This window comes from Phoxinus phoxinus (genome assembly GCF_949152265.1).
Source record: "Phoxinus phoxinus genome assembly, chromosome: 9".
NCBI classification, from domain to species: domain Eukaryota; kingdom Metazoa; phylum Chordata; class Actinopteri; order Cypriniformes; family Leuciscidae; genus Phoxinus; species Phoxinus phoxinus.
Window position 1 is genome coordinate 26,282,578 of NC_136884.1, and position 16,027 is coordinate 26,298,604.

General features: G+C 43.6%; 1 protein-coding gene across 1 annotated transcript; it reads left to right on the forward strand.

Moving 5' to 3' along the window:
• The first annotated feature begins 5,559 nt into the window (after nucleotides 1–5,559).
• Nucleotides 5,560–8,263, forward strand: LOC307004111 (E3 SUMO-protein ligase ZBED1-like). The gene is made up of 2 exons (XM_079623060.1): nucleotides 5,560–6,876; nucleotides 7,074–8,263. The coding sequence occupies exons 1-2, from the start codon at nucleotides 5,803–5,805 to the stop codon at nucleotides 7,758–7,760; spliced, it is 1,761 nt and encodes a 586-aa protein (XP_079479186.1). The 5' UTR covers nucleotides 5,560–5,802; the 3' UTR covers nucleotides 7,761–8,263.
• Nucleotides 8,264–16,027: the final 7,764 nt, after the last annotated feature.

Genomic DNA, 16,027 nt, shown 5'->3' on the forward strand with positions numbered 1-16,027 from the left:
GTTTCATTATCTACGACCTGTTTGCAGGGTTCTGGGAGAAACGGCTTGGAGGATGGAATCAATGGACGTGTCCAGGAGGGATTTTAGCGGATGGTTTATGGGAAGATCAGCTGAGAATAAGGAGGTACTGGGGTTGGAGTGGGGTCTGCTTCTGGCGCCAGCATCCTGAATTTCTGAAAAGAGAAACGGGAGAGAGAGTCAGCGATTTGATTTTGAGCCCCTGGGATGTGTTTTGCAGTTATTAAGAACTGGTCGCATGCGGAGATCCATGTGAGGCGTCTGAGGAGTGGCATGAGCGCAGGTGAGCGAGAACGACCTTTGTTGATACAGTGTACGGTTGCTTCGTTGTCGCAATGGATTTGGATGCTTTTGGTTGACCATTCTTTCCCCCATAGGGAAGCTGCGACGACGATTGGGTAGAGCTCGAAAAGGGCTGAGGAGGCTGAAGACTGGGGTGTGTCTAGGAGCTGAGGGGGCCAGGGAGACGCAAACCAGCGTCCTTGGTAATAGCCGCCTGTGATGGCCGACAACGTGGCCACACAGCAAGGCGGTAACTAAACAACACACACAGATATGCATCCTTCTCGTTTGTTTATTTTGGTTGTCCTTTAGTACATTTCATAATTAAATATTTTGTTGCAGATCACTATACATATATATTTCAAAATAAAGACAGACACAGATTTGGTTTGTTTTACCCACTTTATTTCTAATTTACACTTTTACCATACATGACTAGGTTGGGTGCACACTTTCTAGTTATTAGTGGTATATTGTGTTAACATTTATTTCTTTTGAGTTTAAGTTACCTACATGTGGAAATCGGAGGTTGACGCTGTCTGGGCAAAGCGCTGCACTTCAGTGGAGGTCTGTTCTAATAAAGGACCGGCTGGCGTCAGCGGCCGCCATTTTGTTCCAGTGGTTGAATCCATGTTGCAGATTAGCTGGGGGGGATGTAGGGTTGTTTGTTTATTTGTTTATTTTTTGTTTATTATAATTGGTTATGTATATAACTCATTTGTTTATGACTTATTTCTTTATTTTTTGTGGATGAATTACTTTATTCATTCTAACTGTGTTTAATTGATGTTTGTTGTTCCCTATGTGTGTGTAATGGACTAGTCCTTGGTGTATATAAGTTTCCCCATTTGTGGCATTTGGGGAGGCCATGTTTTCTTTGTTTAGTTTGTTTGTTTGAATACTGTTGTTCGTTTGATTTGCTTTAGTTTACCATTTTTGTGGGCCCAGACCTGACTTTATTTTTAGTCAGTTTTTCAAGTTATTTAATTTGTAACTTTGTTTTTTTGCATTTAATAAATAATTTTTGGTTGGAAATCCTGTGTCCTTTGGCCTTGACTGCTTGGTCCCTCACACCGCCGAAGCCGATCGAGGGTGCTGCGTCTGTGAACAGTTTGATATCAAGGGGGAGAGAGATAAAGTCGTCGTAAAAAAAAGTTAAGCCGTTCCACTGATTGAGGAAATTAATCCATAGTTTTAGCTCGTTTTTTGACTCGCCAGAAAGGATGATCCGATCTTCCAGCGCATGAACGGATGACGTGAGGGCTAGGAGATGCGTGATAAAGGGTCGGCCCTGTGGAATAATGCGCATCGCATAATTTAGGTGGCCCAGCAGCGAGAGAAGTTCGCGTTTTGAACAGTCTGTGCTGTCTGTAAAATTGGATGCGATTAGGATGATGCGATCGATTTTTTCCTTAGGCAGCGAGGACTGGAATTTTACTGAGTCCAGATTGATGCCTAGGAACTCGATGGATGTAGTTGGACCCGATGTTTTCTCCTGGGCTAACGGAATCCCTAGCTCGGCGAAAACTTTTTCCACTATGCGGAGGTGAGCCTCGGGGATGGTGTCGTGAGGTGAAATTATTAGGAAATCGTCGAGCAGGTGGAGAAGATGAGGAATTGCATAATTATTGGAAAGGATCCAACATATGGCTTCAGAGAGCGTCGAAGATTTTTGGACTGCTTTTGCAGCCGAAAGTTAGGCGCACGGCGAAATATAACTTTTTCTGCCAGTTTACACCGAATAAGTGCCATGAATCGGGGTGAATAGGCATTACCTTGAAAGCAGAGGATATATCTACTTTTGCAAGCCATGCACCTCGTCCAGCTATTTTAATCATGGTTATGGCTTGTTCGATATCGTGATAGTTGAGAGAAAACTCTTCGAGAGGGATGAGACTATTGATGCTCGGATATGGAGAATTATGGGGGGCTGAAAGGTCGATTATCAACCGCTTTTTCCCAGAGAATTTCCTGGTAGCCACACCTATGGGGCTGATGCGAAATTTGTCGAACGGGGGGGCCTCAAAAGGACCCATCATGAAACCGGATTCTATTTCTTTTTTAATCAGCTTATTCACTACTCCAGGCTCGGCTAAGGCGGACTGAAGGTTAGCGCAGATGACATTTTGTGTGGGATGGCTTTCTACACCGGGTTTAAAGCCTTGCTTGAGACCTGTCAATAAATAATTTGTGAAGTTGGCATCTGGGTGGTGTGATAATTCTTCGGCCAGGCGGGGAACATTCACAGGAGTCGAGAGATAGTTTTTTGCGTTTTTATTGACAGATTTTTAACTGGGCATATCACGCGGGCGTGGGCGCCGCCACAGTAATCGCAGACGTGGAGAAAGCGACAGCGTTGTCTTGGGCATCTCCCTTCGTTGAAGTTCCTGCAGACTTGTCTATCGGGTGCCGAATGTGGTGCTCTGATTGGAAAATCCTCTCTTGCGTGACGCGGAACGTAACTCGTTGATTTTATTGCATTCTGCTCTGGGCAGGGAGGGATCGAAGGACTGATTTGGGGGCATGCTGTGGTGGCATGGATTGTGGATCTGCAGATTGCGCAGGAGATATTTCTGCACCCGAGGAAGACTCGGTTATGGAGATCCGTGTCCAACGCTCCCCAATAGGGACACTGATTCCACTGGGAAACGCGGACGGCGCATTTTGCGGAAAACAGCTTGTGGTACGTATAAAAATGACTACCCCCGTAAGACAGTGCGAGCTCCGCTATGATGGATAGATAATCATTCAGCTCGCGCCGTCTATGGGGGAAAGATGAGCAAATGATTTCTGTATAGCGGCTGAAGGCAATACAGAATTCGGCCAGTGACAGTGAACGTGATGAAACCTGTGTGTTATTTTTTAGAGTGGCTGAAATGTCGCCGCAGTCTACTTGGCGATTGGACTCAGCTGGGGGAAACAAGGACAGGAGAGACCCCAAATCGACATCTGCACCTGTGAGGATTTGGGCTCTGATGTTGTTCGTCACTGGAGGAGGTTCTGTGGCTACTGCATTCGGAGGGGCTGGTTGAGGAGTGGCTGGGAAGAGAGAGAAAGGAGAACGCACTTGGAGAGGGTTAAAGGGGGGGAAAAACGGGGCTGTGGCCGTTTGCGGAGGCATCCTCGCGCGGAGATCGGCCCCCGGGTTAGTTGGAGGAGGAATAGGAAGAGCATAGTGTGGAAGGGGAAGGAAATGCGCCGGCGATTGACCGGCTAACGGAGGCAACCTCACGTTAGGGTAAGCACCTGACGCTTGGGAAGGAGGAAAACTGAAAGAAGTAGAAGGGAAGAAAAAAGATTGGGGATCGTGTAAGAAAGTGGAACTGCCGGGATCTAGAGTGAGAGGTACCGCGATGGGAGGGGCTGGGGAGGGGAGTTGACCTGGAGCGGGTTGACGCCCTTCTATGACTGGTTCCGGGGCGCGGCCCAGGCTAGCGGAAGGTCTGCGACGACGTGGCGCAGGGGCGGGGCCCGGCGCTGCAAGCGAGGAAGGAGATACTGCGGGACGAGCGATCGGGGCCCGGCGAGCCGTGCTCGTTCGAGCCGATGGGATTGGAGCTGAAACAGAAAGGGGAGAAGATTGTACGGTGACATATAAATTAAATAATTCTGCTTTTTTCATCCTGCGGGAGAAATGTGCATCAGAATTAATTAGGGCTTGTCTTAGCCCCTTAACTGTCCACTTCCCTATGGGAGGGATGTTTGGGGGAGCTGAAAGGTGGGAAGACGCGGAGGAAGACGATGAAGATGATGAGTTCCTCGCTGGCGGTGGTGAGGGGAGTCTTCGGCGTCTTGGAGTATGCTGAGAGGATCTGAAAGGCCGACGTCCCCTGCCTAAGGATGGAGGCTCCAAGTTGTCGTTGGCTGCCAGAGAAGAAGGGTTCGCTGGAGCTGCGTTTTGCGGTTGAGATGTCTCCGTGATGAAAGATTCATCGTCGGAGGGGAAGAGCTCTAACTCGGACATGACTGCACGAAGGCGGAGTCTAATGCTGAGAAATTCAGTGTTGGGCAGTAGCGTCGCTACAAGTAGTGACGCTACTAGCTTAACTACATTTATCAATAGCTTAGTGGTAGCGTCGCTGTTTTCTGAATAAAATAGCTTTTCAGTAGCGAAGCTCTTTTTTTGATCAAGTAGTGCGGTAGCGTCCACACAAGCTGAAGCTACATTTTCTGAAGCACAAGCTCAAATCGGATGCCAATACAACTGGATCACTGCTACTGGATCATAAGTGAAACCACCCACCGCCCTACACACGGACGTGCCGGTGGCTTCTTCATCTGTGTTTTGCGGCGGTTGTCAACCAGCTTTTTGGTGCATTACCGCCACCTTCTGCTCCGGAAGGTGACATGACATCATACTTGGGCTGACGACACGCAAGAAATTTGAAAATCTGAAAGATGGCAGAGGGTGAGGACAGAGAGGAATTGATCCCGAGGGGGGAGTCGCCGTGGCCGTACCTCGAGAAGTACATGATACTGATTGAGACGGCAGAGAAAAAATATGTCTTTAGGTGCTTAATGTGCAATCCAAAAAAGAAGCTGCTCTCAACCTCGAAGACATCAAACACGAATTTGAGAACACACATTCAGGTGATTCCCGAATAGGATAGCTAACACAACCACCAATAAATGATTAACAAGTGGTACGATAACAGTAACATTTTATAAATGTTTTATTAACTCAGTTAAAAGTCATTGATGTAACGTAGAGTGTGACGGTTGTTAAGTTAACGTAGCTACCGCTTCGCGTCGGGGTCCCGATCAGCCTGAAGGTGTTGTATTCGCTATAACAACCGCCTCACTCTACATTATCCCGCTTATTACATGGCTACCTAACAAATAAATAAAAAAATTTACACAAATTATTGATTTAAAAAGGAGTTTATTGATTTAAAAACGATTTATATTGCTTCCGCTAAAGAAAGTAGTCCGCTACGTCTCTACGGTTAGAATCATGCGCCCATGGTAACGCTCTGTTTTCATGGCAACGGTCTGCAGCGTCAGTTATCAAGAAATAACAGACCGCATTCTACATTAGAATTCAACCTATGAATTCAACCAAGCCATGTAATAAAAGTTATTAGTTAATGACGAACTAATCATTTACAAAACATCATTATTATATATTCATAAATGAATAAAAAGTGATATGATAATAACATTTTATAAATGTTTTGTTATTCAGTTATGTAATTTATAAATTATTAGTTAATGAACTAATCATTTTATAAAACATGACTACATTCATAAATTCAAGTACTTTATTGAGTAGTATTGAGTATGATTAGTTCAGCATTAACTAACTTTTAAGGGACTTATAACTGAACATTATTATAAAAGTGTGTGTTACCCAAACTTAAATAAATAAACAAATACAGCACATATATGAGGGAAGAGGTGGGGAAAGAATTAAGGATCAGATACAAAGTTTAAAGTAAAAAGTTTAGATTATTCTGAAATTATTTTGTTTTTAACATTTTATAGAGGGTTCACCCAAATAAAATGGCTTCCATGGAAATGGAACGTGAGCACGCCAAGAAAAGGAGTGCAACCAGGAATGAGGAGGAGGAACACCCTGTTCCTCTCATACAAGGCAGTGTAGCACAGTATTTCAGAGGAGGTAGACCCACCCTAACACAAGAGAGATTTGACAAATTGATCCTTAACTTCATCATTCAAGGACTGCATCCACTTCACACTGTGGAGAGACCAGAATACACAGATTTATTTAGAGAGATTTTACCCTCTATGCATTTGATGTCCAGGAGAACATTGGGAAGAATGCTTGAGGATGAGTATGCATCAATGAAAAGCACACTGTCTATGATTTTGTCCAAACAGAATCATGTATGTACCACAACAGATGCGTGGTCGTCAAACAACAGAAGCTTCCTTGGGGTGACTATCCACTGGATAAACCAAGAAACACTGAGCATCTGCTCTGGGGCATTAGCCTGTCGCAGGATCCTAGGGCGCCACACGTATGATGTTTTAGCTGAGATGTTGCAAGACGTGCACAGAGATTTCAACATAAAAGACAAGGTGACCGTTACAACCACAGATAATGGTTCAAATTTTGTGAAGGCTTTCAGTGTCTTTGCAGAAGCTCAAAGAACCATTCAAGACAGAGAAGAGGAGGATGAGGAAGAAGAGGAGGGGCACACTGTCTTCATAGATGTCACAGACATTTTTAATGAAACGGAAGAAGACTACAGTCTCCCACTTCATCAGCGATGTGCCTGCCACACCCTCAACCTGGTTGCAACGAGAGACATTGAGAGTGCTTTGACCCAGTCAGAGGCCTTTAAAAAAGTATCACGATCAACAATTAGCAAATGCCAGGGACTGTGGAACAAGCAACACAGAAGCACACAAGCTTCAGACATTATCAAAGACAAGCTAGGGTGCCAGCTGATAGTTCCCAGTCCAACAAGGTGGAACTCCACTTACCATGCCATGGAGCGCTTGAATACCTGTATTCTGACAAAAGAACAAGACCTCCAGGAGACCTGTGAGAAGCTTCTGGTGACTCGCTTCAAAGCAACAGAACTCACCTTCATACAGGAGTATGTTCAGGTAAATATTACCTTTTTTTTGACATGTACTTAAGTTAACCGATGTTCATGCTGTAATCCATGTATCTGTCTGAACAAAGGCAACCACATTCCACATACGTCTATCAGAGTTTAGATGATTAAAAATAAGAAAACTTATATTATTATTACTTTTGAGTAATTGTTATTTATTCCTTGTCTTTCCTGTGCATCTTTAAGGTTATGGCGCCTCTGGCCAAGGCCCTTGACGTACTACAATCAGATAAAATGGCCTACACAGGAGTGTTGGTGCCAACGATCTCAATTCTCCTCAATAAAATGGAGCAGATGAAGCATGAGGCAAACATGCATCACTGTAATCCACTGGTAGATGCCATCATCAGTGGGGTGAAGAGGAGGTTTGGATACATTTTTCAAGATACAAGGTTGCTCATAGCCTCTGCAGCTCATCCTATGTTCAGATTGGCGTACATCCCCAGTGGAAAGAAGGCTGATGTTTTGTCAAACCTGAAAGCAGAAGTTAACCTGCTTCACACTCAATATCCAGATGATCACATGCAGACAGATGGCGAGGACCCAACTGATGATGGCGATGAAATAACTGGATACTTCCCATCACTCAGAACAAGAACAGTTCTGAATGAAGTGGACAGCTACTTGCAATCACCCGAAACCAACCTTGTCAATGCATTCCAAAACTTGCCGATGATGAAGAAGATCTTCCTGAAGTACAACACAGGAGTCCCTGCTAGTGCAGCTTGTGAACGACTCTTTAGTGTAGGAAAAGACATTTTCCGACCAAAGAGAAACCGTCTTTCCGATGCAAATTTTGAAAAGCTTCTATTATGTCGCGTGAATAAACACCTCTTGTTAAAAAGCTCAGGGTCCAGCCTGGCCACCTCTTGATATGTGGTGGCAGAAACTTGTTTCCATGGAGAGAGATAGTTATCTTACACACACACACACACACACACACACACACACACACACACACACACACACACACACATGAATACACACAAACAAACAAACACATATACATGAATACACACACACTCTCTCTCACACACACACACACACACACACACACACACACACACACACACAAACAAACACATACAAATGAATACACACACACTCTCACACACAAACAAACACATACACGTGAATACACACACACACACACCTGGTTTTGTTATTATGTGGATCACATTTTTTGTTTGTTTTTGTTGCCAAATTGGTTTGGAACAGTTGTTAAATAAACAATTGAACTGAACAATTACGCTTGCCTATCTGTTTGACTTACAGTTTTATTGATCACTGAGATAGCATTTCAATATAAAAATTATATTTGAAAAAGTAGCTTAGATGTAGTAAACTACTTTTGCCATATTGTTGTAGCTTAGCTTGCTACATTTCCCAGGGTGGTAGCTTCAGTGTAGTGAAGCTACATTTAATGTAGAGTAACTGCTAGCTTAGCTCACTACATTTTCCAAGTAGCTTGCCCAACACTGGAGAAATTAGTCATGAGACAGGAGGTAAGGAAAGGCTTTATTTATACTGGCTCCTTCTCGTGCTGATTGGATGATTACCTGAACATGCTCCTCCCGAACTTTGTTACATAAAACTTCATTTAGGGGAAAACAAAACCGGCGACCGCCATACACAGTATCGGATTGAGGACGTGTACTAACCCTTACAAACATGCCAAAGAGTTGTTGCGTGGTTGGGTGCACCAATAATATTTGTAATATAATATTATAATTCCTATAAATGAAACAACACCATCATTAAAATAAAGTATGATACTCTTCACTGCACAGACTAGCTAAACATTATTGAACAATAGTATCTCAATAAAAATGTATTGACATCTCAAGCTTGATTAGAAAGAAGCAGGACACTAGCAACCTTAAGCATAAAGTTTAAGTTATGTAAGCTTCCCACAATTCCAATATTTTACAATATATCATGATCATCGTGTTATACTATTAGATAGATAACTGCTGGGCTGTCTCGATGAGGTACGAGTAAATGTCCGGGTAAGACACTTCTGGCCACTGGGTGGGGTTGTCAGACCAATTTGACGCTGGTAGAATGAAGGGACATGTTTTTAAGTTGCCCAAATTAAGTTTATAAATGTATCGTTCACGCTCTATGGAAGGCAGGGTGGACATATAATTACTCAACATATTTCATCTAAGTGATTTCGTTGTTTTGTGCCGCTATTTTGTATTGAAGTCTATGGGAAGTCTGGTTTGTTTTCCCCTAAAAAGGGGCGGTTTACAAAATTGACAGTTAAGTTCCCGGATGTGCCGGTGTATGTATGTGTTCTCCTGTCGATTGTCTAGCCCCTCCCATCTTGTTACCTGATTATTTATTTATTTTCCCCACCTGTCCTCCCTTGTTACCTCCTCCTTGTTTTCCCTATTTATTCTCCTTGTGTTTTCAGTCCTGTGCTGCCTATGGAGTGAGCGGTCAGAAACAAGAAGAAGAAGAAGAAGAAGAAGAAGAAGAAGAAGAAGAAAGTCCTGTGTTGTTTCGTCGTTGTATTTACGCTGTGTTTCCCTGCTGTTGAGTCAAGTCTGTCTTGTTTTCCCCCTCGTGGTAGTTTTTTTTGCATTTAGTTTTATTTTTATTAATAAAAGCTCATTGTTTTGCATTTGAGTCCTCGCTCCTTTCACCACCCCCCAACCCCTGACAGTTAGAGGCCGCCCACTGAGGTACAGCCTCACGCCAAGCAAAACTTTTCAATTTGCAAGCAAAACTTTTTAATTTGCAAGCAAAACTTTTTAATTTGCAAGCAAAACTTTTCAATTCACATGCAAAACTTTTCAATTCACAAGCTAAACTTTTCAACTCGCAAGCAAAATATTTTGACCCGCAAAAAAGACAGCAGAAAAGAGAGCAAAATGTGTGGGTTTGTGATGAAAAGTGCACAAAGAAAAATAAAGGTTTTCAAAGATTTACATGCACTGCACATAATTTTGTTATCAACGTCTTTATTTTTGAGCCTTAAGGAGACTTTTTTTGCAATATTTTTTTTTTTAATTACAAAATTATACTGTAAATGTATTATTATTTAGTATAAATTGTCATATTTGAAAGTGCTAGACTGAATAATAAATGTATATAGTGATATTCAATATTTAAATAAATGTGATTTGGTTATAATAGGTGTCTTATTTAAGCATAATCATGATATTGTAACTGTCTTGTCTTGCTCACGTTATACCCAGTGTTACGTGTCAGAACGTAAATGTGGTTAACAAGAACTGTGAGTGTGTGCAGGTTTTCTTGTTGTGCTCTTTTCTTCTCTCTCTCTCTCTCTCTCTCTCTCTCTCTCTCTCTCTCTCTCTCTCTCTCTCTCTCCCTGTCGCTTTGCGCTCATTTGAGTGTAACAGGTGCTTAGATGGGCGGGGCTGATGGACTCGACGCGTGAATATAAGCTGTCTGGAAGGCTCGGTCATCGAGTTCCCCCTCCTGCTTCACGCTGTTGTAGAAAGTGTGTTTTTGTGAACGAGTTTTGCGCAACACAGTGGTGTTGAAAGCCGGTTGGCTGTCGTGTGTTTCTGTGATAGAATAACCCGCCTGTGAACGGCGTGTTGACTGTTAGCGGTATAGGCCGGTAAATGTGACGTCCTGCATTCTTTATTAATACTGTTGAGAGGGTCAGAAGCGCTATTATCTTTTAACCTTGTTTTCTCCTGTTTACTGGCTAGCAGGGAGGTAAGAATTGTGTACTTTTGTTTATTTCTGAAATCCAGGGAAGATGAACTAAAATTTAGTTAGAAGATTTGTTTGTTGTTTTTGCGGCTGACTGAACCCTCTCCTTTTTTAGTATACTTTACCTTTCAAACCGAATGAATTCTTACCCCTACATGTAACAATAAACATTGACTTTTTTTGGGGGTTACCATGTTTCATTGTGTGTTTTAATGGAGCAGGAGATGGAACTCCGGGCGGCACCTTTTAATAGGTTTCCGCTCTATATGTTAGTGCGTGTGGCACGTAACATAATGGGGGCTCGTCATCAAAATTCATAAATCCTCAATCACAAAAAAACCGGAAGCTTCAAAAATTTGGTGAGTAAAATTTAAGTGTTTTTCTTCTTCTTGTCTAACGAGTTAAAATAGTAGTGGTGGGGAAGGGAATATGGAGAGTGAGGTTGAAGCTTTTGTTAACTCTCCATCGGTGGAGCAGTTGGATCGCTTAAATAAAAAAGAATTACTGCAAATTGCAGAGAGCTTTAAAATATCCGTTTCGCCTTCAGCAGTAACATTTACATTTACATTTATTCATTTAGCAGACGCTTTTATCCAAAGCGACTTACAAATGAGAAACAATAGAAGCAATTAAACTAGCAGTAGACCAACAGTATGTAAGTGCTATGACCCTTCACAGTACAACGTACAGTATTTTTTTTTTTGTTAGAATAGAGAAGAGTGTGTTAGTATTACTGGATTAAATGCTGCCGAAAAAGATATGTCTTCAGCAATTTCTTAAAAATGGGTACAGACTCAGCGGCTCTGGCTGAGTTAGGCAGATCATTCCACCAGTAGGGAACAGTCATGGTAAAGGTCCGAGAAAGAGATTTTGTGCCTCTTTGAGATGGCACCACAAGACGGCGCTCGCTTGCAGAGCCCAAGTTTCTGGATGGCACATAAGTCTGAAGTAATGAGTTCAGGTATGAGGGAGCAGTGCCAGTGGTTGTTCTGTAGGCAAACGTCAGTGACTTGAATTTGATGCGAGCGGCAATCGGCAACCAGTGCAATTTTGTTAGGAGAGGAGTGACGTGTGCCCTCTTCGGCTCGTTGAAGACCACTCTAGCTGCAGCATTCTGGATCAGTTGCAGATGTTTGACAGTGCAAGCTGGGAGACCAGCCAGGAGAGCATTACAATAGTCCAGTCTGGATAGAACAAGCGCCTGAACAAGCAGTTGTGTAGCATGCTCTGATAGAGTAAAAGCTGATATCAAAACCGAAATTTTGTCGGAGATGATCTCTCTTGGTATTGTGACCGAAAAATCAGGGGTGCCTGCCCCACGTGAATTTGATCCTGTTATGGCACTGAAATTAAAAGAACTAGAATTACAAATTAAGCGTCAAGAGCACGAAACGCGTATCCTAGCTTTTCAGGAATTAGAGCTGATTCGTTTAACTAAACGGGAGGAGCGAGAACAGCCTCCCATTGATGTGTCACAGGGTTCCCGTGGGTTAAGTCAGTTTGATCCAACCCGGTACATGAAACTCGTTCCCCAATTTAGAGAGTCGGAGGTAGATGCCTACTTTACTGCTTTTGAGAGGGTAGCGGGAAAGCTGCGCTGGCCTAAAGATATGTGGGCGGTAATGTTACAGAGCAGCTTCATGGGCAAGGCACAAGAGGTTTGTTCTGCCTTGCCCATTGAAGACTCTCTGGATTATGATATAGTAAAAACAGCGGTTCTTCGAGCATATGAACTTGTGCCCGAAGCTTACAGGCAAAAATTCAGAAATCATACTAAAGCAGCTAGACAGACTTTCGTAGAATTCGCGCATGATAAAAGAGCAATGTTAGAGAAGTGGTGTATTGCGTCTGATGCTACAACGTTTGAACGTCTCCAGGAGTTAATACTACTGGAGGATTTCAAAGGTTGTCTTCCTGAAAACGTAGTGTTGCACCTGAATGAACAAAAGGTTTCTTCTTTGTCGGAGGCTGCAGTGTTTGCTGATGCCACGGCCCGTCAGAATCAAAACATTAGATCGTATGCTGAGAGGAATGCAGCGTTTGGGCGATCATTAAAGACAGACGCTCGTACGAGCGCGCCCGGGGGAATTTTTTTTAAACCCACAGAGTCTAAACGCGCGTGTTTCTTCTGTCTTGATCCCAGTCATTTAATTGCGGACTGCAAGGCGTGGAAACAAAAGAATGCGGCGGTTAAAGCGAAAGCGTTGCACATGTGGTACTTGAACCGCAGGTAGGATCGGCTGAATCGTTTTCGCCTGGGATGGAGTTGTTTAAACCCTTCCTGATGAGCGGTTCTGTTTCTATTTCTCCAGACAGTACGTCAGACAGTACGTCAAAACCTGTGTCTATGTTGCGCGACACTGGCGCTGCTCATTCATTTATTCGCGAAAATGTTCTTCCATTGTCCGCGGAGACGTTTACAGGGACTGATATATTAGTTCGTGGAATTGAGCTAGGGTGCATTAAAATTCCTGTTCACTCTGTGTTTCTGAAATCCGAGCTAGTCTCGGGCATAGTAAACGTGGGAGTCTGTGTTAGACTACCAGTGGAAGGTATAGATTTCATCCTGGGTAACGATTTGGCTGGAGGCAATGTTTTCCCTTTTCCCTTAGTGTCCGAGTGTCCTGCGAAAGATTCGGTTTTGCTGCCTGTCTCTCCTTTGTTTCCAGCGTGTGCGGTGACGCGCTCACAGTCACAGAAATTTGCAGACACTGTTGATTTATCTGATTCGTTTCTGTTACGTTCAAAACCTACGGAGTTGTCATTGTCAGTGAATGACAATGTCTTAGAGACGAGCTCTGACGGGCGTACTCAGCGGCAAACACTTATCGGCCGTAAACCACTTAGTATGGCACAAAAGTCAGATTCGTCTTTGTTGCGGTGTGTTGAAACCGCAGTAAAAACAAAAGATGATCTCGCTTGTGTAAGGATAGGTTATTATTGGGATGGGGATGTCTTAATGCGCAAGTGGCTTCCAATGGTTGAGGACAAAACTGACGTAAACCATGCTTATCAAATTGTTGTGCCTATGTGCTATCGTTCTGTAGTGCTTGAACTTGCCCACGATCATCTAATGGCAGGGCACTTTGGAATCAATAAAACCTTTCAGCGTGTTACGAAATACTTTAATTGGCCCAGAGTGAAAGCAAGTGTCGCAAAATATTGCCGTACTTGTCGTGCGTGTCAGATCGCGGGGAAGCCTAATCAGGTTGTGCGCCCCGCACCCTTACGCCCAATTCCCGTGGTGGGGGAGCCGTTCGAACGACTAATATTGGACTGTGTCGGACTGCTCCCAAGATCGAAAAGTGGACACCAATATATTCTCACGCTGATGTGCGCTGCCACTCGGTTTCCCGAGGCGATTCCCCTCCGTAACTTAAAAGCCAAAACCGTTGTAAAGGAACTAATCAAATTTTGCTCTCTTTTTGGCCTGCCGCATGTAATCCAAACAGACCGCGGAACTAATTTTACATCAAAGCTTTTCAAACAGGTGCTGACTAAAATTCCGGTTTCACTTCAGATGTCCAGCGCTTATCATCCGCAGTCGCAGGGAGCGTTGGAGCAGTTCCATCAAACGCTCAAAACCATGCTGCGTGTCTACTGCGTAGAAACGGGAAAAGAATGGGATGAGTGTTTGCCCTTATTACTTTTCGCCGTTCGAGAAACTGTGCAAGACTCTCTAGGCTTCAGCCCAATGCAGTTGGTGTTCGGTCATGCGGTTCGTGGCCCCCTTAAGCTTCTGATTGAACAAATACTTGAGAATGAGGTTGCGCTTGTGCCTGTAACTGAGTATGTAGATTCACTCCGTAAGCGTTTGGAGCACGCTTGTGATCTCGCGAAGTTGAACCTAGCAGGCTCTCAAGCTACTATGAAGGATTATTACGATCGCAAAAGTGTTGCTCGTTCGTTTGATCCAGGTGAATCCGTGCTGGCCTTATTACCAGTTCCTGGGTCATCCTTGCGGTCCCGATTTACTGGTCCTTATATTGTAGAAAAAAAAGTGAGTGAAACAAATTATATACTGAGAACGCCAGATCGTAGGAAAAAGAGACAAAATTGTCATATTAACATGTTAAAGCCTTATCATGCAAGAGATCAAGTTGAAGCGTCAGTTAAAAGTGTGACATTGGTGGCCCCTTCTACTCTCCAGTGCAACGTTGAGGATGAAGTTGGAGGGAATATCCCAGCGCTGGTAGGAAGCTTGCAAAACTCTAGCGTACTCAACAATTTGCATACCTTCCTTAGTCACTTATCAGATTATCAAAGAGGAAGTATCGTAAAATTGATTGACAGTTTTCCCAGTATTTTCTCTGATGTTCTGTCTCGCACAAATGTGTTGTTTCATGACATCGACGTTGGAGATGCGGCTCCAATTAAACAACACCCGTATAGAGTGAATCCTCAAAAACGTAGTATCATGAAATCAGAGGTTGAATACATGTTACGAAACGGTTTAGCAAAACCAAGTCAGAGCGCGTGGAGTTCCCCCAGCCTGTTGGTACCTAAAGCCGATTCATCATCTCGTTTCTGTACTGACTACCGGAAAGTTAATTCCGTTACCAAACCTGACTGTTTTCCTTTACCAAGGATAGATGATTGCATCGATAGAGTCGGACCTGCAAAGTTCGTTTCGAAACTTGACCTGCTTAAGGGCTACTGGCAGGTGCCCCTTACTCCGCGCGCTGCTGAAATCTCTGCATTTGTCACACCTGACTACTTCTGCCAATACTCTGTAATGGCGTTCGGGATGCGGAACGCCCCGTCCACGTTCCAGCGCCTAATGCAGTTGGTACTGTGTGATATACAAAATTGTACTGCATATCTTGATGATATAGTTGTGTATTCTTCCACGTGGGAAGAACATGTTGAAACGTTATGTGAGGTGTTCTTCCGATTAGCTGATGCGTCATTGACTGTGAACCTCACAAAATGTGAATTCGCCAAAGCCTACGTCACCTATCTTGGCAAACGTGTGGGTCAAGGTCAAGTTTGCCCACTAGATGCCAAGGTTGTGGCTATAACGGAGTTTCCTAGGCCCACGAACAAACGTGAGTTACGCCGCTTCATCGGAATGGCTGGATATTACCGTGGGTTTTGTCGCAATTTTGCCACTCTTGTTGCACCTCTAACAGATCTTCTCCGACCATCACAAAGTTTTAAGTGGACTTCTGTATGTGAACGCGCATTTTCAGGAACGAAAGATCTTTTATGTAATGCCCCAATCCTGGCCGCACCTGATTTTGAAATCCCTTTCCAACTTGAGGTTGACGCGAGTATGGTTGGTGCAGGAGCTGTCCTTCTGCAGACATCTGAAAAGAACATCAATAGACCGGTGTGTTACTTCTCGAAAAAGTTTAACAGCTGTCAGTACAAATATAGCACCATTGAGAAGGAGGCTCTCGCATTATTGATGGCAGTGAAACATTTTGAAGTTTATCTGGGGGGTT